Source organism: Grus americana, chromosome 17 (genome assembly GCF_028858705.1).
Source record: "Grus americana isolate bGruAme1 chromosome 17, bGruAme1.mat, whole genome shotgun sequence".
NCBI lineage: Eukaryota > Metazoa > Chordata > Aves > Gruiformes > Gruidae > Grus > Grus americana.
Window position 1 is genome coordinate 11,304,660 of NC_072868.1, and position 26,512 is coordinate 11,331,171.

Sequence of the window (26,512 nt, forward strand, 5' to 3'; positions counted from 1 at the left end):
GGTTCTGGAGTAAGATGCTATTTCTGATTGTATACTCCCATGCAAGGCCTGGCTGCCTGAACACAAACAGAAGCAATGATGTCACTGCAAAATAATAAAACAGCAATCGTTTTGTTGGCTTGTCACATATTACAGCTAATTATTTAATTACTCTAATTTAAAGTTTTACTAGATTCAGCATCAAAGCATAAAAATCTAGTGATTGCAGTGTCAGAAAGGAATAATATAATTAACGTATTTAGTAGTAACATATTAAACTGTTGATTGCACTGCATTAATCGGCAGAGATGATATGATACATGGAAGCTATATGAAATACATGTCTGTATGAGCCTGCGTTGTCTTCCTCCCCGTGCCATCACTGACACGTCTGTGGGGCGGGAGGTGCAGGTGTGGAGGAAAGGAGCAGTAGTAGGAGAGAAGCAGACCCATTTCTGCAGCAAGTGTCTATGGAGGCAAGCTGTCGATGAGCTGACGGCATCGCCACCGAGGCACGTGCCAAACACAAGGCTTTTGCAACCAGGCCCAAAGCACAGATGACAAAGTTAGGGACATGTCTGGCTGCCGTGCACCATCACAGCTCTTTGCCCCGGAGATGTGCTGGAGTGCCCCTGAAGCTGCTAAGATTTAGAAAGATCTGAGCCCCACAGACCTCAGCTTCACACCGTTTCTCCCACATAGACACATACCCCACATCAAAGCATTTAAATGAATCAAGGTTTAATTCCCTGAGTTACCCACAACACACCAAATTCACAAGCAGTTGGGTAGTCAAATTGTTGATGCAATAGGCCCTTTACTTTGATAGTGCCCTCCAAAATTGGCTCAGTGGTCACCAGGCAATTAGAAATAAAGAAATTGTTTCTGCCTGACATAACCTAATAACATTTATTTTTTTCCTCCATTGCTCCAGAGCCAGGCAGCCAACAGAGGGAGCACAAATTCCTGAGCAGCGCTACATGCCTGGACTCTGCGATCCCCTCGGCTATCTTCGGTTGCTGATCATGCTGGCACACAAACTAGGAGGCAGCAAAAGGCACCAGCCTTGGAGGAATAATGTGCTCTGACCTCCCTTCCCCTGCAACAGGACACGGAGCAGCTCAGCTCTTCAGAGGACCCTACTCCGAATAAGCATTGTGATCTGAAAATATGAAAATGAAGAAAGACATCAGTAAAGAAAAGGCCAGTCAGGAAAGAAAGGATGCAAAACAGTGAGAGAGGATAAGAGTTTGTATTTTTAAGCTTAAGCTCTTCTACAAAATAATTCCCTGGTCAGAAAGGGAAAGACAGCAAGATGGAAAAGATGTTAAGTGAAACATACGGGCAAAACCAGACACACGTCTAATAATTACAAATTACACCATTTTCTCAGATTAATTTCTGTCTGAAAAGAAATTCCTTTTTCTCCCTCAGTAAGCACAGTGGCCTGCTTGCCTTTCTTGAGACAAGTCACATTCTCAAGCATCATGCAAATACATGCCCACAGCAGAAATGCTCCCTACACCAGTCCAGTTTCCAGACCCACATCTATTCAAATGCGGTTTGCTCTCCAGCCACCTCTGGGATACTTAAGTAAGTGTTTTTTATGGTAGAGCTGTTTCTTTATCCCAGCTGAAAATGCCATTACACTATAGTTTTATCTAAAAGCTATCTAAAAGCTAGAGATTCTTGTTAGCATTCACAGGCACAGCCAGGTGTGAACTTCTCAGGGTGCTGCTTCTTAAAGACAATCCAGCGCCGGGGCTGTGATGCTCAGAGCGGAACAAACTTTGCAGGGTTTCACAACAGCAAGTGAGAGATGCGTGTGGACAGCAGAAGGGCGCATCTAGCTGATCCCAGCTGCTAAATTCAAGACTACCTCAGCTGTGTGTGACTTCTGATCCACGCATAAATGGGGCATTGTTGCAAGACTAGCACAAACTGTATTCTTCAAATTAAAAGAAATGATTTACTTAGGTTTTTTTCTCCCAAAATAACAGAATTCAAATATATTATTTGAAAAAATACATTTTCGTTTTCCACCTCACTGCGTCCAATGATTGTGGTGTGATTATTAAACACTTCATAAATAATAATGTGACATTTTCAGATTGTGTGTCTGATTAAGCAGCCATTCTTCTCTCTCTGACTGCGACCATGGACAGATGAGATTACCGCAGACGCGGCAATCTTTGTGGCTCCTTCCCTGGGGATCAGGGATCAGAAGTCGCCCCTGTAACCCAATTAAAACCAAGAGGATATGAGCTGATCACTTCAGGCCAGCTTCAAAACTCATGACCATTGATGGGGAATCTTGACATGAACTTCTCTGAGCTGCAGATCTGACCCAGGAACACTGCTTGATGCATTTTCTAGGGAGGATATTTTACACAGTGAGTCACTTTCTCTGCAGTGAGTAATGATTTTACTCAATCATGGTTCAGTATTAGGAAGCCTGCTCTAAGAGCAAACAAGCAGTTCCAGATGAAGACAGAACTAAATCCAGGGAATGGAAGTATAAGAGAAGACAGGTTTCATCTAGGAGCAAAAGGGTGAACCTGAGAGATAAACAGTCTCTCAGTGAGGGGTCAGAGTCCTTTGAGGATCAACGCGTTGCAGAGACCCTCCTCAAAAAGTTTACTGCCCCTTTTTCACAAAAAACCCCCACCATTTAGTAAAGTTACTTATTAAATAAAGAGCCAAAATCCAGTGACATATCTCCCCTGGTTATTCCAGTGCCTACAATGCAGCTGTGCCTCTCAGAGCTGTCATATAGAGTAGCACAGATGTCAGTGAAAGGGACAATCTCCTAACCCAAATTCTCTCTTGCCTAGTATAGCATTCGGATGAGTTAATCCCAGTCGGAAAACCCAAATGCTTTCTTTTTTTCTGAGCACAATCACCATTTCAGAAAAATGACCAAAGAAAGCAGCCCCTCTCCGTAAACCCTCCCAACCATCTGTCTGGATATTACTGACCTTTAATATTATGCAGGCGGGAGGTGGAAAGGATGGGATAAGAAGGGGGTGGGGGGGGAGGTGTGGAAAAATGTCATTGCTGTAACAATGGCTTATTGCATTTGGATAATCTCGCTTCTTGTACCGCTGCTAACACGGTAATCTTTCTCCACCTACTGTATGTCAATAATGCAATAACCTCGCTCTCCCCCTGCATCAATAACACAACAGCCGCTCTCCGCTTTCAGCGGCACTGATGAATTCTAGAATTGCAACAGCTCAGATGGTCCACGCTAGCTCATCCCTGCCTCCCACCCTCATTACATTTTAATTTCACTTTAAAGACAGTTGCTATCAGCATTGTTTAGCTACAGCTTCTGCAAAATAAGATCAGGCTGTATTTGAACTCAGGAGGTTCCTCGGCTCAGCACAGGTGCCAGAATATTTTCTATCAGTGTCATTTCTTTGCATATTCTCAGTCGAAAAATTAAGGCAAGATTTTCCAAAGACTTAACTGGCCAACAGCTCAATGTATTCTCCAAAGAAGCTGCTCTAAGCTCAGTACTTCTGAAAATCTGTTACTTATGCTTCAGTGTACGGACAGCGGATCAGATTCTCAGTTCGCTGTCCCCATTGCAGCCTTCAGATGTGTGCCAATTACAATTATACCAGTCCACCAGTTATTGATTAATCAGTGTTGGTTTAAAGCATAAACATACACAAGTGCTCTCCACATGTTAGGAAAATTCTGGTTAAAAAAATGGGTATAATAACAACAGCTAAAAAATAGTTAAAGCCAAGTGATGTGACAGGTTGGAAAAAAAAAGATCTGAAAGCATAATCAAGTAAGCTTAATATCAGAGAGCATATGGTAAAAAGATCTTGTAAGAGAATCCTTAATACTACAGTGGGCCTCACACACTGATTAATATCACCTCCTCTGTATAGTCTAGCATGGATGGATTCAAGAAGCAGCTGATAATTTTCAGAAATGCCGCTCCTCGTAATGATAGAAGATGAGGTTTTTGAGTTATGTTGAGAATTATTGGCAAAGGTTAGGTGATTTCCCACTGGTGCTAGAGGGAAAACATTGCTTGCAAATTACGGGCATTTGTCAGTACTAATACCACATCCCCCAGCCACCTAAACTGTCAACATTAATAGGTGTCTTTACAGCAAAAAGGGGTGACGATAGTCAGACTTGATCAGACCTTGAAATGAGAAGAGGAGCATGATACAGAGAATAAAGAAATGGAAATGCGCTTGCAGTGCCTCTTGCCTTAGCTCCCAACATCCCACCCATAGCTGTGTGGGTGGCACTGCATACCACGCTCTGCCAATTATCACATTTGCTTCCCCCTTCACTCTCCTTCCCATCTCTCTTTCATTCGCTGGGTAGATTTCATTAAGCCTCTTCCATCCTCTCTCTTTCCAGTGACTGCTCTGTTTTCACCTGTCTACCATTCGCACAGTGTGTCTTTTTCCAAGAAGCAAACACAAGATGCAAGAAGCTAATGCAAGATGCTAATGCAAGATGCTTTCCCAAGAAAAAAAATGCAAGATGCAAGGCAGGAAAGGTTTTCTGGCACCTGGGTACTGCCAGGCCTTGGTCATTCTCCTGCCAGTCCTCTGTACAGCCCTTGGGCAAGCAGTGGCCCGGAGCCCACTGGCAGGGAGCCCACAGCACTGCTCCCCAGGAGGGAGGTTAGAGACAAGGGTCCTTGCCAGGCTTCTGGTTACCTCTTTCCCACCTGGGCACAGCAGCAGCAATATCTAGCCCTTGCAATATCTTACCCTCTATTTAAACCTTGAAAACTTTCAGTATGACTTAGATTGCAAGGTTTGGGTGAGTCTGGGGATCAGCCCAACATGCAACCTTGGTTACCCGGTCTGGGAGTGCAAAGCCTCAACAGCCTCCTCAGGTAAAAACGCAGACAGAGCTATGGTTATAGAAGTCTATGCTCCTGGCAGGATAGTAATCATCACTGGTGCCCAGCAATTAATAAGTGTTTTGCTGAAGAGTTGCTAAGGTATTTTCCCTCCTCACTTTCCCTCTATACATGCCATGGTAAAGGACCTGCCATCCACTCCTCCAGCACTTGCATTTCAGCTCTAGTGACCTGTCTTTGTTTCAAGCAGGCAAAACAAACCGTGACTTCACTCCCTACATCTTCATCTTCCAGGCTGCCTAGCCCAAGCAACCAGGGACACGGCTCAGCTTTGTCCCGAGGTTAACGCATAGTTTGATGTGTGGTTTGGTACCCCCACCAAGGAGAGCATATAAAATACAAACATCTGCTCTCCTGAGCCTTTCAGCACCAGAGGTAGCATTAATTTAGGTCGGCCACAACCAGAGATAAAAATCATTTCCATTTGACTCCTCCTTCTGTCAAACTGAATAAAATATAGTTCACTTATTCACCTCGCCTGGCCCCTTGGTGATTAACATTAGCAAATGCAATCAGGCCGTGGCCACATCGCCACTCTACATTAATGCAAAACTGGGGGAGGGCCTCGTCCACTATCAGCACAAAAAGAGAGCCTTACCTTTTAATGTGCTCATTCTTCACATGGCTGCTAGTGATAAAAGAAGCTGTCAAAACAGATGGACAGGCCAGCCTAGGCAGAGATAGGAGATTTCTGCTGATTTTTCAGGGAAAGAGAAAAAAAGCATGCAGTGAGAACTATGCACGTCCTCAGTAGTTACCACTCATGGAGCAACCAAGTCTCTGGCAGGGCCCCAGAGGGTCATAAGCTTAGCTATCCTAACTCCATTTTTGTGTGCGCTACTGCAATCTCGTCTGCTGACACCCCCTCCCTGTTGCAGCATGGCTGCTCTCCCTGGAGCACAGGCTGAGTTTCCCAAGCAGGTCCCACTGCAGATCCTGTTGAGAGGAGTATGGCACTTGGAAAGGCACAGAAAAGGGTCACTGCTGGCATATCGTGGCCAGGAATGCTGCTAAATTTTGCAGTCTGGCTCACTTGCATGCCCCACCAGAAGCCCCACCAGAAGCCAACTTAACTTTTCCTGGAGGCAGGATTATTAGTACTTCAGACTAGTATTTCCAGCAGTTTTTCCCACTGTTGCAGGTGGCTAATACACCATGAAGTGCAGAATCGAAGGCCCAGACTCATTTCTCCCTTTACTCGCTAGCAGTTAAGGGCAGGCTGACCACATGGCATTCCTCACCACATCTCAGCTCAGGCAACTTCGAATGCAGATGCAAATGCTGATTCTACCCAAACCCCTGCATCTAAAGGACCAACCCCCAACAACCACAAAACGGTTTTGGTCCTTGGATTGTAAAAACCCCTGATGCTGTCATCATTGAGCTATGAAAATATGAAAATAAGTGCCAGGTTTTATGCTAAATACCTCATTCTAACCCCACCTGGGATACCATGGTTCTAGGGCACACACCATCCACACAAGCATACATCTGGATTATCCAAGAATTAATAATCTGGTCTTTAACAACCTCATTCACCCTCTGTGAAAGGGGGTGAACTGATACAAGGTTGGTTGCCCTTGGAGCTGGACTGTGGGTGTCTCTATGTGCAGCAGTATGACTCGAAAAACTGCATGCAGAATCTCAGCCCACATTCTGAAGACTTTTTTCCTTAAAAATATTTTCTATGATCCATACTTCGGTGGCAAAAGTTGTTGTTTTAAGGCAGTTGAAATCATTATTCTTCTCAGATAACATTAAATGCTCAAATACATTATTTTTTTTCTTATTTTCCTTTCTTTCACTACACTCTCCTCTTTGGCAAATAGGACTACCAAGTCCCTTCTGATCACTAATAACATGGGCTTTCATACCCTCTTGGAACAAGTGAAATTTCTTTGACGTCTTAACTTTGCACAAATAGATTTTAATGAGGGAATATCACCTTGCCTTGAGCTAACTCTCTTCCTTTGCTCTTCCAAGGCTTTTGTAGTCATTTCCTTACAACTTACAGAACATTAAAGTTCAGCAAAGTGTTTGAACACTGCATACCATTTCCCCAGGAACTTTGTTTATTCGCTTCAGACTGTCACAGGAGGGACACGCTTTCAAAGATATGATGTAAATCAGGCAAAGGAAGAACATCTTCAGCAACCCTCCATTGTCCTGACATGGTCTTTCATGTCTGCTTGGGGGATTGCATACAAAAGCACTTCCCATTGGGTGACAACCAGGGTGATGCTACTAATATAAATAAGGCTCTGAAGTTATGGTGCACTCACAAGGGCTGTGGAAAGCCTTAAGTATAACTTGAGTAACATGCATTTGTTGAAGGGATCGGAAGAGCACAATAGGTGTGGAACAGAATATCTAGCTACTTGCCAGAGAATATATCAGTTCATGTTCAAACTCACCGTAGACTTAAAGAAGACAACAGACAGAGAGGAGATCAGCCTGTAAGTTCTGAAATGAGAAGAGGATACAGATCTGGAGTTAGGAAATATTGATCCTGTTGTCAAATTCCTCTCCATGCTCCTGCCAGAGCACAAAGTTGAGACAACAGACTGAGAAACCAGCCATTTTCCATGCTGTCATTTCGAGAAAGGTTTCCAGCACCTTTCTCCACAGAGACACCAAGGGATGGACTTTTCTCAGAACAGTTGTTCTCTCGGATGGAGCAAAGTGTCACTGTGAAACGTGGCAGAGCACTGAGATCCTGGGCAGACGTTCAATGAACCCATGAGTGGGATTCAGCTGTCCCCCTGCAAACTCTTCCCTTTGCTGATAATTTACTGTAATTAAACCATATGTAAAATTCTTTCACTCTGTCAGAAGCAGAGACCTTCTGCTGCCCATATGCCAGAAAGACAAATGAAGGGCAAAGCTCACACGAAGAAAGCAAACTTTTACTTCTTGGTTAAGGAACAGGAAAGGCACCTTCCATAAATGCGTCTGCTGGAGTTCAGATGATGTTTTGATATACGAGCAAGATCCACAGTGAGACACAAGGAGTCCCCAAGAACAGTCAAGAAACAGTTGGTGACCACAGACTCTATGTTTCCAGTTCCCCTACTGCTGCAGGAATGGGGTGTTAGCAGCATCAGGCCCTATCCCTGGCACAGGTTACTGCTGCTCAGGGCCCATACCGTGCTAGGGTTTGCTCGCTCCCCAGGCTTACACCTGCGTGTAAGGGGACAGCAGGTGTGTGAAGCTGGGAAACAGCCAGACTCTCGTCAGTGGTGCCCACGGAAAGGACAAGAGGCAATGGGCACAAATCGAAGCACAGAAAATTCTCTTTAAGTGTATGGAAAGAAGTTCTACTGTGAGTGTGAAGTACAGGAACGAGGTGCTCAGAGGGGTTGTGGAGTCTCCATCCTTGGAAACATTCAAAACACAAGTGGATGTGGTCCTGAGGACTAGGTGGCCCTGCTTGAGCAGGAGGTTGGACTAGCTGATCTCCTCAGGTCTCTGCCACTTCATCTATTCTGAGTCTGTGAGATGAATTCATGTGCTATAGAGCATGAGGGAAGGAGCCTGAATTTTGAACGCTTTGAACTGTCAAAACTGAAATTATTCCAATTTCTTAAAATACAACAGAAAGGCAGGTTCTCAGCTTATAGACAATTTCTTTCTGCAGACTTGCCAGACAGGAGAGACAAATATTTTGCTGTTGTTGATCTAACTGTACTTCAACAAGTACAACAACAAAAAACTAAGTAAGCTCAAACCTTTCACAGAAGCTACAGTAAATCGTAAGTTGATGTGTTTTTTAAAATTGTAAACATATAAATAAGGCAAGAATCTGGAGTTTAGCGCAATAGAAACAGAAAGCTGATTCAGCAGAACAAGGCATAGTCATAAAAGATTTATTACGCTTTATCAGCAATATCCACAGTGTTTCTGTGATTAGAGTTGCATTGTGTGTAATTATCTTATAGAAATTCTGTTCTTTGATGTGCTTTATCCACCATGCTGAAATACAGTTCAATTCTAGTGGGTTTTCATGGTTGACTGGAATTTACATTAATTCCTTTGGGCCTGCAGGGCCAGCCTGGTCTGTCACTAGCAAGCTCTTCATAAATATTCATATATATATACATATATATATATATAAAAAAAAATCTGTAAAGACCTAGACACTCTGGCCTAAAAAAACAGGGGAAAACAAAGAGTCTGACTTCCCAGGAGTGATCTTTGATTAGTATTCCATAGTCCAGCCTTTCCTCCCTTTTACCATGAATTAGTGAGTGATTGAAATGTTTACAGTAATTTTCAAGCAGAGGTTACACTTTGCTTTTAATTTAAAATGTCCAAGCAAATTGAGGAAATGATTTCATCTCAGTTCATTAAGCTTGATTTTTCTCAATCAGAAAAATGTTCTCTTTTTATTTTGCTTTTTAAAGTTCACTGATTTTTTCCTTACCCCCTATGCCCATAAATGGTTTCTATCAGCCAGAAAAACTACAGGTGTTTGCAGGCCAACCTGTATAAGATGCAAATGCTTAAAACTACCTTGGTTGTGTACCTGATTGTGCTTTTGTGGATTTCAGCATGGGGGAAGTAATCACCTTCAATGGGAGCAGAATCAATTTTCTGAATAATCGCTTAATCCTTGGGGGATGCTCAGCACCATGCAGGAAGGAAAAAAGAATGGAGAGCAAGGAGGAGCACAGGTTTACAGAGTTTGGGTTTTTTAATAAGCAAAGCTCATTTTGCTCCCATGTTTGATAACTAAATGGAGGCTACTCTGATTAAATATGTCCAAATAACTGTCAGAATTGTAGCACTCTGCTATTTCAGGCAGCAGATACAGTTACAGTGAATGTAGAAGACATAATTATGTCTGTTTCGCACGAATCTCACCTCTGTCACCCATTTACAGGTGTTCTTCTGTGGATACGATTTGGTTTTCAATTCAGTATCTGATATTAGAAGAGATGGAATTTAAACATTTTATTTGGAGGTGGAAAAAAGCACAGAACTATTGAGCAGAATCCATCATTGCAAATTGAAGGTCCAGGCCACCAGTGGGTCTGATCACCTCCCAGACCTAGAGAAGTCATGAGAAACCAGTAAGTGTGGTCCACAGAAAGCAAACTGCGTCATCAAAGGCAAGACCTGCAGAAGCCTCACTCATTCCCTTCATCAGGACCAGAGGTGGATCACCATGTTTCTCAACCAAAGATGTGACTCTCCCTGTCTAGCATAACTCCAGCACCTTCAAGTGTTGCAGCTTTGCAGCTTATTCCACAGTCAAATCTCACCATCAGGAACACATGCCCAACCTTTTCCTTTAGAACTGCAGGGAACGCATCATCATCTACCCATTGATTTCTAAGGTGTACATTGAATTAGATTAGATTCCAGGTCAGTTCAAGGAGGGAATAACATCTTCCATTACCAACCTGACCTGATCCTCACCTCTTTCCAGCCAGCCCTTCTGGGTTCATTATGTTCTTCTTTTCAACTCTTCCTATGACAGGTTTCCTTAAAAACACAAAATCATCAACACCCAGATAATTAATTTGTTGTGGTGGTGTTGTTCACAAGATCTTGACTTGCTCGTGGGAGGGGGAATTGTAAATCCCATTTCCTAACTGTGTATCCACGCTGCTTCTCAAGAGATGAGGGGTGATGGAAGGAAAAATCGGCTCAGGTTCTCCACTCCTCCGTGGTTTTTTATCTGAATGGAAGTGGGTTTGAGGAGGCTTGACATAACCATACAGGCAGGTTTGGGGAGAACAGGCGCCGGCGAAAACCCTCTGTGTTGTGAGAAGAGAGGGAGAGATGAAATCAATACATTTGAGTAAGAATTGAAACAAGTTAAGAGCTGTATGCTTATTAGCTCCCCACAGCAAAATAATCTGCCATTGAAAGCAGACAGGGAAGAATATCAGAATGACTGTAATGGCACACAGATTGGTTTAATAGTATCAGAAACTCTTTTGAAGGAAGCTGTGTAGCTTAGAGCAGGTGGGTGCAACTCAACAGGGAAGCCTATCTCTAGGTAGAGACTTTGTTAAAGAGAAAAAAGTGGGGGGAGGGAGAAATTGAAATTCTGTTGTCAAGTAACATCACGCTTTAATTTCATGCCACATTATGACAATCTGGTCTGTAAGGCACTCCCAGTGTGTGGCTGCAGAGCTGCTGTATTACAGCTTCTGCTTGCAAAGCTGATAGGCCCGGGAGACCTGCAGCCCTCAGCTAATTGTAAACCCGATTAAATAGCAGTGTGAAGAAGTTTGATTAATTCAATCTATCTCCATGCATCAAGACCAGAACCAGACGTGGCACGAGCCCCAAATCTTTGGAGTATCAAGTTCTTTGTTCTTTGCATTTAAAATAAAAAATTAAAAAAAAAATAAATGAAGCGTAGGAAAATAATGAAATTGTAACATTATGACATGATGAAACATAAGTGACACTTCTACTTTTCTTCCTAGAAAATCCTCAACCTTTCTGCTTTTAAAAAATAATGCATTAAAAAACATTTCAATTAGCATCTTTATGCGCTTACCCAGATAAATTACCATACTAATAAACTTCTGATAGACTTTCAGGGGCTGCTTAACCAAGGGCTTCTGATCCAGCTGAATTCATGGTCTCTTGGACAGGAGGGATTTGGACTTGATTAATTTTAGTTGTTTCAATTGCAATGAAACTGCCGATTGTTCTCTCTCTTCTGAGTGCACGTGAGACAGAGAAAGAGGATGTAAAGAGGGACTATTCCTGTTAACTTGGCTGCCCTGACTGACCTTTTGCAAACCACAGCATGCAATGCACTCTGCACTGAGCAGTGCAATTTTGTGCCGTTCCCCAGCAATACATTGAATTCAATTATTTTACACGACTGATAAATGCTTACGATACTGCCTTCCACTTCCTGAAATACTGCGAGACTGGCAAACGGTATATCCAACTTACGAAGTCATGCGTTTGAAGAGCAATTTTGATCAAGAAAAGTGTGAATATTCTTAGGGAACATCTTTACTTTGCGTGTTCCTATTTGGAAACAACTGCAGCTGCACAGGCTTGAAGTCTTTGGGTCTTTTTCCCCACTAAACCCAGTCTTCCTATTTCATACATTTCCAACACCAAAGGAATTGAGGGATTTTCCCATGCTCAATTTGCAGAGAAAAAAGAGATAACTAGTCAAGTTGCTCTTTGCAGTTTCTTTTAAACTTTCACTACCTACAGAAACTAATACAGGAAACGGTTCAAGAAAGAGATACTCATTTCTGTGTCTCGTGATCTGCACACATGTGCCTAATGCTCCCTTTCACTCTGTTACAGCCTACTGCATGTGAAGTGGCTTAGTTCCTACTGCATCACGTATTAATAGTATGACTTGTAATAACACCGGTAACACAGCTATACAAAGAGTAATATTAGATTATTTCTGTTATTCATCAGTATCACGGTTGGACAGAGTCCTCTTAAATCTACCTAAAGTGGCTTCCCATGGATGCTAGTGCTACCACCAAAAAATAATATATTATGCATATATGTATAGCTTCTTAGCTACCCACCGACTGCTTTTTGTGTACGATTATAAAATACCTGCATGACCCTCCTAAATTGAATATGATTTGATGGCAGAAGCTGAGCAACTGCAGTACTCAGAAGCCTTAAATATTTCAGAAGCCTTCTCCCTCCTCTTCCTTTTCTCCCCCACTAGCAAACGTGGAGGGCTTCCCAGGCCCCAACACACTCCTGGAATTCATTCTCTCAAAAAACCCACTGAACCTCAAATTATTATTCCATGGTGAGAAAAGCAGTGAACAGTAGAAAATGACAGTTTACCCAAATCGAGGTGAAAATGCACTTTCTCCTGTACTTAAGAGAAATAACAGCTTTCAGCAAAGATCTAAATCCTAGCAACAAGCACTACATAAATGCAAAAAGGTCATCTCTTTGTTAGAGAAAGGTTACTTTGCTGAACACATGCTTTAAAAAAAGTAATCTACTAAAGGAAATTAAGCTTGGTAACATTTCTGTTGTATTTGCACATATAGAGAACAGATCTGCGCATCCATTTTCAGTGCAAGAATGTGAAGGAAGGTGGATTATAATGAACAATTTTCTTCTTTGAGAGATACAAGGAAGAGAATCAAAGATGTGTTTCAAACAAACGGCTATTTAAAAACAAAACTTGGGCTCTGCTGAGCAAAGCACTAGTTGTCAGCTGTGAATTCACCTGGATGGCAATAGAGAGGGACTTTACGCACCGTGCTAGAAATGGCCAGAATGATGAGTGCTCCTGCAGCCCTGATGCAGTCATGGAATTTGTTCCTTGTCTTCTCCTCTAGCCAGACCAGTGTCTGCCTTGGCTGAAAAAATGCTTGGGATAAAATTCTGGTTCCAGTAAAGACCACAGTAACCCCCCTCTTTGCCTTCAAAATAGAGAGAGGACCCCAAAGTTTGCGAGATGGCAGGCTCCGAAGCCAAGAACTTTCTGTTTGAACAGACAAGCAGGCAAGGGGTATAGAGAGAAACAAAGGCACAGAGGGCTGATCTGCATAAATCCTTATTAAGTAGGAAAGTACATAAGAATATGTTTAATTTTACTGCTAGTCAATAAAGTAAGAGGCTGTGCAAGCCAGGTTGGGTAAGCTTGCTGTTCAGAAAGAATCATCACAAGGAACAGGGAGGAATAAGATGATGAAGCCAAATGTTGAGGGGAGAAAGGAGGGAACACACAGCAGAAACTGTCTCAGAAATACCCAGAAAGTCTTGGTCCTGCAAAGGAGAATACGATAAATGAATGAAACGACGACTCCAAAACACTTGAGCCTGATGCAGAAGGATGCTGGTGGGGAAACTGAAATAAGGAAATGTCCCCACGGTTTATTATCCTGGTCTAGATCCATTTCATTCTTATGTGATTCAGTACAACATCATCTTCCCTTGACCAAGCTCCATCTCCAAGATTACAACTGGTTAGAAATAACCATGTTTAAACAGACATATACAACAATGGTCCAGGCTTCTTCTCTAGGTCTCTTCTTGCCTTTGAGTGAAACTCTGCCCTGTTGAAATCAGTTGGAAACTCCTGCTGACTTTACTGGGAGCAAGGATTATATTGTCTTCTGGGGAAATACAAACAGTTACCTTCAGAGCCATTAAAAAAATGGAGGATAGAAATCTCTGGTCAATAAGAAGCTAAGCCTAGGAAAATAAAAATACAATTCTATGTCACCTTGGAAAGATCAACATCATTTGTCATGTGGTGTTTATTCAGCAGAACAACAACTGCATTTGTGCTTTTAAAGGGAAATGAAAGGAGAAAGTAGCAGGAGGGGGGAATGGGGGAGATCTGAGCACAGGAATGTACTGCCTCTCCAGCCTGCTATCATTAAACCACATCAGAACTTCATAATCATGGTGTTTAATTAAACAACAGAGGCATGGGTTTATGCATTAATAATGAGGCCTAGCACTTTAGCATGTCAGGCTAAATACAGTTTTAAATTAATAATGTAGCACCGCAGCATTAGTGAGAAAATGAAATCTTATTAACAACTTAATAAAGTCCCTTATTTGCTAAAGTTCTAGCTCTCGGGGAACAGTGTTATAGCAAAGCATTTGCGTCCCTTAAGGGGGCAGATGGGAGGAGGTGCTGCTTTCTCACACCCTCCGTAATTCCATTATATATAGCTCGTGTAGTCACTAAATATTGCCTAGTGTCTGCCAAATAATGCCGTATGTTGCTTCTAAACCTAGGTGTGAAGTGCTGGATAATCTGCACACGCTCTTTTTATACACCCAGGAAGGGCATTTACTCACTTTTTTCTATTACTGTACCATCTTACCAGGCAACACTGCAGAACATATATAGGACTCTAGCACTATCTACAATATCAGTGCTTTACAATCATTTGTGTATGATCCTCTCAGGCCCCAGGACTGCAAACACTGCTATTTTGAAGACGAGGAACTGAAGCACAGAAAGCAGCTGAGAGCGTGAGGAATAACAGAAAGCAATTGATTTACTGCGGCTTACAGGGTTACCACCCATCAGCTGATCCCTAATAACTGTCTGTATAAGCATTCTTGGACCGCTCTCCAATTTAGGCTGTTTTATTTTCAGTGCACACAAGTAGGTCCTCCAGCTCTGCTGATAGGCAGTCACTTGTTAAGCCACAGCAGCTCTAGCACTTTATAACCAGGGTTTCACAAGCCTTTAGCTTCCTGACTCCCACTGATTTCAAGGACACGGGCCATCTCAGGCACACAGTGAATCGGTAAAAGACTAAAGACTGGAGCCCCATCTGCTCAGCTGTACAACAGAATCTGAAGCCCAGGGCCAGGTTTCCATTTGTCCATGTGTTTGGCACAAATTTATCTACCAAATTCCCTTCAATCCAGAGAAACAATTTTTCCCCCTCCTCTACCAGCAGTCAGCACTTTTGCCATCCACGTAAGGGGTCTCTCTCCACAGGCTTGGACATCTATCTTGAAAGTCCCACCTAGGCTTGCTTTGCTGAGGAAACAAAGAACAGGCTACAGGACCATAATGAAATGAGTAACGCAGGGACAAGATCCAAAGCCAATGAGCTGATTTCAAATGGCTGAGCATTAAGGCCATGAAGAACTGACAGCAGCAAAGCCACAACTGGCCACAGCCACTAAATTCAAGGAAGATCATAAAAAAGAAGATGAACAGAGACAGGAACAGGCAATGTATATCCAGCTGTCTGTCCAAGAAGAGCCTCTTTGGAATGTAAAACACTGATCGTACATCTTGTGCAGCTTGAAAGCTATTGAATTAGAATGGAAAACAGCCAGCAACACCGCTGACTGTTGCAGATGGGAGTGGAGAAAAGCAGTGGGCCAAATCCTGCCTTTGGTTATGCTCATGCGACCTAGAGCTATTTCCTCTTCCTCCCTCTGTTGTCTCCACTCACTAATTTTGCTTTGAATTTGTTGGACAATGTACCAACACAAGTAACCTTTTAGCATGCCAGGAGAGAATGTGAATGATGAGTGGCAGACACACGTACACTTCTGCAGCCTTTGGATAAGACCCTAGCAAGCCCCCTTCTCATGTCAACAACTCCCTTAAAAAAGAATGGTCTTCCATTTTAAATGCCTCCAAACTTCATTTGCATTTTCCATGTGTATCCTGCTACGGAGAGAAAACTGATCTTGCAGAAGTTGGATGGGAGATTCTCATTTTGCCCTTTTTCATTCAGTTACTGCCCAGCTCTCTGTGTTCAAAGTGGGGACCAGATTTCCTTGCAAAGCCTGTGCGCGTTAGAAGTCCTGATCTGCATGCAACGGTTGCCTGTCTGCTCCTCTCCTACTTTGGAAACCGAAGGATGTGGGTTTCATTTGGGAACCACAGAGTTCATGGAAGTAGCAGCTTGTGGAATGTTTGTGCAAGTGAAATGTCTAGGACGTAAAAATCATCTTGGTGTGCCTTGTCTTCCATCTCCTGTGTTAAATAATAAATAGAAACCTAATGGAACTGAGTATGACTGCAGGATGCAGTGTAAGTGAAGCCAGAGTAGACCTGCATCTTCCCCCTTCATCATCAGTGAGTAAATGGGTCACTGGTGAATGGGATCTAAGTAAATCTCCATCCTTTTTATTCTATCTTTATACTCAACCTACTGCAATGGGATGTGGCTCAAACTCACACACCTCTGCTACAAAACACTAAATAGAAATATTAGAAATGATATCCTCAAACCGCCTTATGTTTCTACACTGAGCTCAAGAAAACTTGAGGAAACAAAGTTTTTCACTCTAGAAATCCTTCATTTGCTATTTAATTGTGCAGTGGGATGTCTTGGGATCTGGTCTTTCCCCCCCCCCCCTTTTTTTTTAATTTTCTATTTATTAATATTTAATCTCTGCATGGTGCAGAAGAAAATCATTTCTGCAATAACATCAGAATGGGAGGGTTAGAAATCAATAGTCAAGCTCTCACAAGACACATTCAATCCCTTCTTAATCCATTTTCGACTGCTCCCCTGTCTTATTAGAACAGCCAAGTTTTCCCACACTCGTTAGGTTGGGATATTCACGTTGCAGGAGGGAACTGAAAGCACCCAGAGAGGCAGAAACCTCCTGAAAGGCAGGCAAGAGAACACAGCATTTGTCTTAGGGAGAGGAGTCTAGACTTTATTCTGAACCCAAATCCCTGTTCTAAAAACCTCCTGATAGAAAGTCTGGCCCCATTTCTGTGAACCGTGACACGTCCTGCATCCACTGTCAGCCCTGACCCACACTGGAACATCTTTACATTTCAGTTTTTCTTCAGGGCCATCTGTCACATCCAGATCTCTCAGGCATCACCTTCTCTAATGCATGGGTCAGTTCTGGGGGAAGAGCCAGAAAGACGTACTCGATGGGAGAAGACAGGGTGTTAGAGAATCAGTTAGCAGAAGAATCCCCTGCACCTTTCTTAATGCCTCTAAGACTTGAGGATATGACAACAGGGACTCATTATTACGCTTGAGCAAGGAAACCAAAGCCCACGATTGCCAGCCTGAACCAACCTGACCATGCACTTATAGTCACACTGCACATCCCACTAGCCAAGCCATGACTCCATACAGTCCTTCACCTCTGAATAGTCAGCCCATCCCTTCCTTCTGCATCCCACTGCTTCCATCAACACCTTCTTCTTGGCAAACTAGGCACCTATGTGCTGGTGTCACGCAACCCCCCCTGTACCAGGACAGGACCATAGAAGGGCTTTGTCCTTTGCTTTGCCAAGGAAAGGGACTGCAGCTGGCCTTGCACCCAGCTGTGGACAGTTACCAACATGCACAGGAACTTTATAAGACAGTTGTGAAGAACAGAGGAAGGCAGATGTTGAGCCTTTCTTCTAGCTTAGAAAGGGGCTATGTTTAGCATTTGTTTTAATTTTGGTGAAGGAAGGCAACATTTTTGCTTGTACTCTGAAGGGGCAGCTGGGGTCCTTGTCACTCTCTTCTCTTTAGCAGGTTTCACGCTCTGGGATACAGCTCTGCAGAAGAGTATTCAATCAGTCCATGAAAACATATGATTTCTCCTCTCTGTGCAGGACTCGATGGATATCCAAGTACATCCCTTCCCTTAGCAGAAGTAATGATGACAGCTGTTCAACAAGTTTGTAGAGGGTGTAGCCAGAGCTAAGGGCCCTCTATGCATTGCTGGCAGCCATAAAGAACTTTTTCCTGGTGCTAAAAGGCTGGTAGTCTCAGGGCACTGGGAAGGAAGAAAAGGAGAAGGAGACTGAGACTTGGAAGAAGCAAGAACTGTATATCCAGTTTCAATATCCAGTATCCCATCTGCGAGCTTAAACCAGAGCTAGATGGGAAAGAGAGGATGATGCCCACTTGCTCTCGTAAGGGGCAGGGACTACTGTGGCCTTGTGTCCAGGCAGCACATCACTGTGGCCCTGTCCCTCCTCCCCATGCTGTCTGGTCTGCTCACCCCCCTCAGCTCTACCTGTTCGCCTCAGTGCGGGGCTGCTGCACCCTGAGCTCCGCCCGTAGCTGCCTCCGAGCCTGGCTGATGCAAGAAGAGACTTTGCCAGCAGAGGGAACTGCAGACCGGATAATCGCTCCTTCCATACTGAAATATGCACCGAAGTCCGTAGCTACACAGTTTCCTCTCCTGCCTGGAAGAGAGATGTTCCAGACACCTCTGCTAGTGCTTTTGACACACTTGCTGCTGGTTGGTTTGGTTGTTGAGGGCTGTGTATGTATGGGGACAGCTAAAGAAATCCATTCAAACAGAAAACCAGCTGAAAACTCTCTGCTTGCAGTATTAAGAAAAAAAAAAACCAAAACACCACCAACAACAAAAAAACAGTCCTGCAAATCCTTATACCTATTTTCTTGCTGCCATCTAGTGAAGGGCAAAAAGTATGACTATCTGACTGACAAGCAGAGCAAAACTTACCCAGGAGTCTTGTACTTGTTAAACTCTTACTTTGAATAAACTGCTACAAAATAACCTTCAAGGTTGCACAAAGATCTGCTCCTTCCCTGTTGGAAGTCTCCTTCAGAAAGCACCCTGCTAGGTCCTTGAAGGGGCAGCTACTGATGGAGGCCTCACTTCATCATTTCTTGTGTCTGAAGAGCAACACAATATTGACCATTTTGTCATACTGAAACTCTTTGGGATGCTCTTATAAACTGTAGGAACTGTGGTGGTCTTTGCAGGATCAGACAGTAAAGGAAGCTTTCACTGTCTTGCATATTACCCTGAATAGGTAATTAGTATAGCCACTATGGCAGGGAGGATCATAAGCACAGACTCTTTATATATTCACTTAACTTCTCAGGTAGGTTTTGTAATCAGAATCAAACTCCTTGTTAGTACCTGAGCGAGCTTCAGCTCAGGCTAAGAACAGAAGTGTTATATCCAAAGTCCTGTGCCTTAGCCACAAGATCTTCCTTCCCTAAAATAAAAATGGTATGTTCCTGCATTACTCGGATTTTTTTGAGAGGAGAACCTCAGCTGTGTGATAGACAAGTGATAGACAAGAAGTCAGCAGAAACACTAACACTTCAGCAGCTCCAGTTCTTCTTACACTCCTGTCATGCTTCCAGGCAACAGTCGTGACCCCTAGCTAGTCCTGACCTAAATATGTGTTTGGCCACATGCCTGCCAGACTGAGCTCTGCCTGCTTTTCCCTGCCTCGAGTTTCTGTCCTCTACCTACCCATCATGTCCATTGCCATCGCTTGTGCTCTTTCTACTCGGTGGTTTTGGTGATTTTCTACTATTACACACACGGGAGTAACTATTCACCCACTATTTCCAGCAGTTCCAGTTGAACTTTGAGTAGAATGACTCCACTCATCCTACCATCATTTTTACTCAGCAGAAGATGATCCATTCACGCCTTTTAATGCTCAAACACCTCTTCACTTTCCACCCTCCTTGCATTTGTCTGAATAAAAGGTCCAAAGACTGCCAGGCTTGCTGCAGTGACAGCTGCCACCAGGAACAGAGTTGTATTTACAGGGCAGGTATCCAAAATACAGCGTGTGGAATTACAACCCGAAACCCATAAGCGCTCACGGGTCTTATTGTGTTAGTCTTTTGGGTTATTTTTGATTTTTGTTTTTTCGCTTTGCCCGCATGCCGCAGGGGAGGTGGGTGCCCGCTAACTCCGGGGCTCTGGAGGAGCGGTCGCTAGGTGTCAGCATGGCACCGCCACACCGGCCGCCGGCCCGCGGGGCAGCCTGCCCGACCCCCCCGTCCGAACAAAAACCGCCCGACCAGAGCACGCTGGTGTCTCTTAAACCTCCCTCCTTCTGATGTTTTCAAGAGATTTGGGATTGTTCTACTTTTAATATCCAAATCTGGCTGATAGGGTTGGAGAGGCATTTCTCACGGGTGCCCTCTCCTCTTTTCTGCTGGAAAAAAATACATTTGTGAATTGGTCCCTCAGTCAAAATGCTGTTATCCAGCAAAACAAACAAAGTTTTTAAATGAATGTGGCAGTCTTTGCAACTAATTTTCTTATACATTTCGATAATAGGTACACCCCAAACGCTGAGGTCTTTATCTTCATGTGATGGGTAACATGTAGCTCTGAGTAAAGGTTTGTGCTTCATAGCTCAATCCTATCTCGTTCCAGTCCTCTAGACATTCAGACAATCAGCACCAACACGGTAAGATGCATTGTTTGATTCACGTGCATGGCTAAAACTGAAATTAAAGAAAATATGTAATAACTTTGATCCTTTTCTCCCTCTCTTCGCATCAAAACTGAAATAAACTGTATTCAAGCTCTTCTTGTAGTAACAGGTGCTACAACCTCCAAATTCACTTTTTTTTTCCCCAGAAGGATGAGAGCAGTCTCCAAGCTGCAGTTGGGAGCTGCAGTCCTGAAACAGTCCCAGCAGCAAACGATGGTCCATGCAGCCCTGGCAGTCTGTGCTGCTGACAGCTTGGTCCCCCTACGCAGTTAAGCAGCAAGTGTTTGTCTTTGTAGGCAGTTTTGCCTTGTCAAGCTAGCAGAAACACCTTGAATTTATGGAAGCAGATGTGGGGAATGCAGTAATCAAATCATTGATGCTGCCTATTATAAATCGTTTGTGACTTGAAAGAGTCTTGATAAGGTATGGGTCCTGCCTTGAGGAACTTAGTTACAATAGCTATTATAATTGCAGTGAAAATGGTCTGCTATTAATTATTAAATATTCACACCAAGTTCTGAATATGTAAAACAGTAGAAGAAAAAAATCCCACTTTAAAGCTGGCAAATACTCTACAGCAACTGATAAATTTATTTTCTATTGCATATGTCCATTTTTCCCCAAAACACTTGGAAGAGATATTATTTTCTGCCATGTTCTTCCCTATGAGTCACTCCCTTCTGCTATTTTTTTTGTCTTCCTTTTTTGTTGTTCTAGTCCAACATGTCAAAATCCAAATCAGATGTTCCTGTTTCTCAGTTTTCAGTGAGAAAACAGGTTGAATATTTTCAAAGATGCATATTCACAGCTGAAATTTGAGGGAGAAGTCCAAACCAAATTCTTCTGTGTGCATTTTTGGTAGCACATTAAGTCTGATTTTGTTTCAGATTCATACAGGCTCCAAATGATTTCTCTCAACTATGTGTTTTGGAATCAGATATAAAGCAGCAAGTCGTTCTGCTCTGTTCTCTTGTAGTTGATAGACATCCCAAACTGCCCTTCAATATTGAAATAACACTTGAAGAACTCATCTATTTATTAAACCACTAGAGAGCCTGTATGAAAAGTCTTTTCTTCTAATTTTCAGCCCACTGCGTTCTCCTGGCATTAGCCTTGTTAGATGCACATGACATACTTAGAAAGCCAGCACTATTTGTAACGTGTCTTTACAACCAGAATTCCTCAAACGTTATAACGCTGCTAGTCCTTCCTATTGCAAGATCTCAACACGTTACAAAAAAGGTAAATCATTTCTAGCAGGGGACAATCCTACTTTTAACAATCCCTGCACATCTTCCTCATGGGAATGATTTATGCCAGTGATAATTTTCTAGTACTTCCCTCCATTTGTCTACTATCACTTGGAGAGTGAGACTGATTCCAGAGATGAGCAGAAGTTATGCTGTGCTCACCTGTATTTGAAAGTCACCATGAATGTACACAGTGATCTGTCCCAGGAGTAGTTAAGTGGTCCAATTCTCATAAAACAATTAAGTGACTAAAACCAGTAATCAGTCTTCACAGTCTGATAAGCCTGATAAGGGTAGCAAAAAAGAGATGTGACAATATTGTAACATGTTCAGACACTGGAGGTGAGATAAGAGATCAGTGAAAAGTACGATGGTCAAACCTTGTGCACACTCTGATGGCCAGGCTTGGACAGCAGCTAGTTTTATGTGCTCCACCATTCCGAAACATGGAAATGCAAGACTTACATTCACAGAGGAGGGGAACAGCCTTATTCCAGCCAGCAGCCCTGCAACCACGGGTGAGGGTACATGTGTCACTGCAGATCTCAGCACTCTGGGCTCTGATGTGGAGAAGGAGGAGAGACAAGCTCGTCATTTCACGTTAGCGCACTGCATAAAGGGAGGTGATGGGAAGAGGACAAGCTAACTACACTTTGTAGAGGGCCTGATAAAAACAAAACATATTCTGGAAAAAGGCTCGTGTCACCTTAACACCCAAGCTATTTACTACAGCAAATAACCTACCAGGTACATCCGCATCAACTGGTTGCATCTGCCTGTAGGCAATATCCACCTGCTTGCATCTGTTTGTCACTGCACAGGATTGATCCCACCTTTCTAAGGAGACACTTGAGGGGCCCGGACAAGGCATGTGCCATGCTTGGAGAAAGCCTGGTATGCCCTTAGACTGTCTTTGTACCAAAACTCAGTACCATGAAGCAGACTCAGAAGCCTTGGAAAAAAAACGAGACCAGGAACTCTTTCTGTTGCAATGAAAGTTCAGGCCCTCTCTATCATCTCAATGCAGGAATATGGGACAAAGCACTCTGATTATCCTTCTCTATGCAGCTCTTGCCTTTGCCAGTGGCTGCCTCGAATTCTCCTTGAGATTTCTCCGTGGGCCAGACACTCCACCAGCCACAGCGAGGATTCCCCAGAGTGGTGAGTTCTCACACATTGCAGGCCATGATGTGGAGCGGTTTGTTTCCTTTCCGAACTTAGCACTCAATTACTGGTACCCACAACTGGGAAGGACAGAGAGCCCCTTCAGAGCTGGACTGAGTCACCAAGGATCACATTCCTTTTTCTGGCACACAGAAGGGAGGAGCGAAGTGAGCCTCTGAAGAAAATGGAACTAGACGGGGCCTTTGCCTCGGAAATCTCTCTGTACAACAGGTGCCTCCTCTGCCATCCCCACCGAAATCAAAACGACCTGATCAGCAAACCATGCTCACGGCTGTCAAGACCTTGCATGCCTTTGCCTCCCATCACAACATGTACCATGAGTGGTTCGTGGTCCCATGTCAGGGGGAGGAAAGAGTGTTCACTTCTCCAGCTTTTCCTGCAAAAGTCTCCAGGAAATGTTTTGGTTCCCTAATCAAGTCTTTATTTGCTTTGGGGCTAACAAGGGCTGAGGCAGAGGCAGCCTGAAGCATCAGCTCAACCACCTCGTTCAATTCAGAAAGGGAAACTCTCGCTTGTAAAAGCTCCTCCAAGCGAATTCGCAGGCCGGGACCTCAGTGCAGTCACCTTGCAAGAGCTGAACCTGCCCTCACGTTTCCAAAGAGCTCAGCCGGAGACTGAACTAGTAAGTCACAACACCTTCCCGGCCCTTCCAGCGTCCAGGGGCAGCTTCACTTAAGCAACTTCGCTGCTGTGCTCTCCGTGCCTGGCAGTTCCTGCCGTGCTGCCTTGTCGCAGCCAGCAGACAGGAGCCCCGAGAGTGCCACAGTGACTCATTCCCATTCCCGTCCACTTTTCACAGCTGCTTTGCCCTGCCACTCCCGAGGCTGCGTCTCCCTTCGTCCCCAGGTGCGCATTGAGGGGCGTCTGTTGCCCCCGTCGGACCCCAGGACCCCTCCCGCCGGACGCACCTTGTCTCCCCGAAAAGGCGGGATGCCGCGGTGCCGCGGTGGCGGGCGGAGGGGAGCGGGAGGCCGGTCACGAAGGGCCGGGAAGGACCAGCCCCGCTCTCCGCGCCCCTTCCCGCCCGCCGCCTCAGGCGCTGCCCGCGCCCCCCGCGAGCCGCCGCGGCCCCTCTGATTGGGCGGCGGGGGAATCCCAGCGGGCCCCTCTCCGCGATATAAGGGGCGGCGGGGCCGGCACCGGGCTCACTGCCCGCCCCCAGCCCGGGCGCAGCGCGGAGCGGAGCGGCGGGGCCGCCTCCTCTTCCTCAGCGCCGAGGTAGTGGCGGCGGAGCAGCGCGGCTTCCCCCGTCTCCTCCCCGCCAAGGCGATGGCCGAGCTCAAGTCGCTGGGCGGCGAGGCGTACCTGGCGCTGGCCCCGGGCTACAGCCCGTCGGCTTTCGCCTACGGAGCCGTGCGCGGCGGCGGCGAGGGTCCGCGGGGGAGCTACCCGGGGGGCGGCGGGACGGACTTCCACCCCGGGGCTCTGGGCAAGTCGGCGGAGAGCAGCGGCGAGCAGAGCGGCGACGAGGAGGACGGCTTCGAGGCCGGGGAGAAGGGCGGCGCGGCCTTCGAGCGGGAGGGCAAGCTGAAGGGGGGAGCGCTGGGCAAGAAGCCCAAGGAGCAGCGCTCGCTGCGCCTCAGCATCAACGCGCGGGAGCGGCGGAGGATGCACGACCTGAACGACGCCCTGGACGGGCTGCGCTCCGTCATCCCCTATGCCCACAGCCCCTCGGTGCGGAAACTCTCCAAAATCGCCACCCTGCTCCTGGCCAAGAACTACATCCTCATGCAGGCCCAGGCCCTGGAGGAGATGCGGCGGCTGGTGGCCTACCTGAACCAGGGCCAGACGCTGAGCACCCCGCTGCCCGCCACCCTCAACCCCTTCGGACAGTCGGCCGTCTACCCCTTTGGCGGCGCGGCCTTGCCCGGCTGCCCCGAGAAATGCACTGCCTTCACAGGAGCTGCCCTCTGCAAACACTGTAATGACAAGCCTTGACTTCTGGCTGCTTTGGGCTTTTTGGGTTTGTTTGGGTTTTTTTTTCCTGTGCACTTTTCTTTCCACTATCATCAGCCCTGGCTTCCTACCATCAGTTAAGTCTGGGTTTTCTTTTTGTTTGCCTCTCAAGTACTCCCTTCCCCATACCCCATTTGGAAATATTTGCCAGTTTACATGGACCCCCAAAACACCCACTTTCAACTTTCTTTAGTTACCCCCCACATGCAACTTCATCTGTAGAGTTATTTCCTTCCCAGCCTGTTAGTGGACAGTGAGCATAACATTGCTTTTCTGCTTGCTCTGATCTGCAAAGCCTTTGAGCAGTTCTTAAACTAAACTATAGAAAAACAGGGAGGGAGAGAGATCTGGAAATGGAAACCTCAGTGAGTTTTCTTTGGCATGATCAACCTGCATTAAAAATAGTTTAAAAGAGGGGGGGGGAAGCAAAATCCAGCTGCAAAACTATGCAATGTTTCAGCGTTGTGGGGGGGTGTCCTATGTAGCCAGCTGGGGTTGGACTGCACCTGCAAATCCAAATGAAAATATCATTTGGTCAGTTCACGGGAGGGGGGAAGTTTGGTGCACTTGATAAAACAATAGATGCTTCAAAATAAGATGCTTTTTTGCTCTTAAAAAAAAAATTAACCTGTTCTTGAACTGAGAGGAACCTGTGATTGTATGCTAATGCTTGCTTTTTGCCTGTTTCTCAGCTTGGTTAAGTTTTCCAGATGATTTTTCCAAAGTCATTGGTCATCATGATAAACAAAACAAAAGGTCACTTAACATATTTATATGTATTTATAATAAATAAAAGATATGAATAACCACTTTCTCTGTCCTACATGTCTCTAAAACCAGCTGGCAGTCAAAGCAAAACGCCTGCTGAAGTAATGTAAAGAGGAGACGGATGTGGCAGTCCTTTGCGGAGGAGCGGCATCGCGAAGTTAGGCGAATGATCGGAATACTTGGAAAAAGCTTGTGGATGTTCAGCTCCTTATCAGCAGGGATTTGTTTTTTCTCCAGTTTCTCATGAATCGTGAGCATATGAAAAAAATGTTTATGCCTGACATTTTGAGTGAAGTAGGCAAAGATTTAGCTTGTGTGTTTTGACACTTGCTGGAGAATGCCGTGCCCTGAGAGCGGTGTTTAGGAGGTTATTGTAGCATTGAGCTTAGCTCTGGGGGCACCCATATAAAACATGTCAGGGAAGGAAATCGCTTAAAGACTCTGCTTATCCCTTTGGCTTGGTTTTCTGTTGTATCTACAGCTTGACCCTACACCTACGGGGGGGGGTGGGGTTGGGCCACTTAAAACCATGACTAAACTAATAATCTCTTGCCAAGCATTGCCTGTGTTAGTACAAGTTACAAAGTGAGTCCCTCGCTGGCTAAGTTTTTTGATGTTGCTTGTGTTGTTTTACTCTGGGTTTCTGTTTTATGATATTGAACGCTTTGGTGCCTTGTATGCTTTACTAGTCATTATATAATAATAATAATGAGGTGCATTCAGTGATTTCTGTTCAGATTGGAATACCCACCCGATGTCAGAGCAACTGTGTAAACTGGTACAGTCGCAGCCCGAGGGGCTGGAGCTGTCCATGGCCAT

The 26,512-nt window shown here is 44.8% G+C and overlaps 1 protein-coding gene across 2 annotated transcripts; it reads left to right on the forward strand.

Annotated features, from left to right (window-relative positions):
* Positions 1-23,830: 23,830 nt before the first annotated feature.
* On the forward strand, positions 23,831-26,174 carry BHLHE23 (basic helix-loop-helix family member e23). 2 transcript variants are annotated; one of them, XM_054845516.1, is made up of 2 exons: positions 23,831-25,001; positions 25,766-26,174. In XM_054845516.1, the coding sequence occupies exon 1, from the start codon at positions 24,239-24,241 to the stop codon at positions 24,905-24,907; it is 669 nt and encodes a 222-aa protein (XP_054701491.1). In that variant the 5' UTR covers positions 23,831-24,238; the 3' UTR covers positions 24,908-25,001; positions 25,766-26,174. The 2 variants fall into 2 exon arrangements, with proteins under 2 accessions (XP_054701491.1, XP_054701490.1); XM_054845515.1 differs by having other exon boundaries at positions 23,831-24,890.
* The last annotated feature ends 338 nt before the right edge of the window (positions 26,175-26,512 follow it).

Coding starts and splice junctions, on each gene's coding strand:
- BHLHE23 (XM_054845515.1), top strand. CDS start 24,239: ATGGCCGAGCTCAAGTCGCTGGGCGGCGAGGCGTACCTGGCGCTGGCC. Junction 24,891..25,765: donor AGCTGCCCTCTGCAAACACT/GTAATGACAAGC, acceptor CTCTAAAACCAG/CTGGCAGTCAAAGCAAAACG.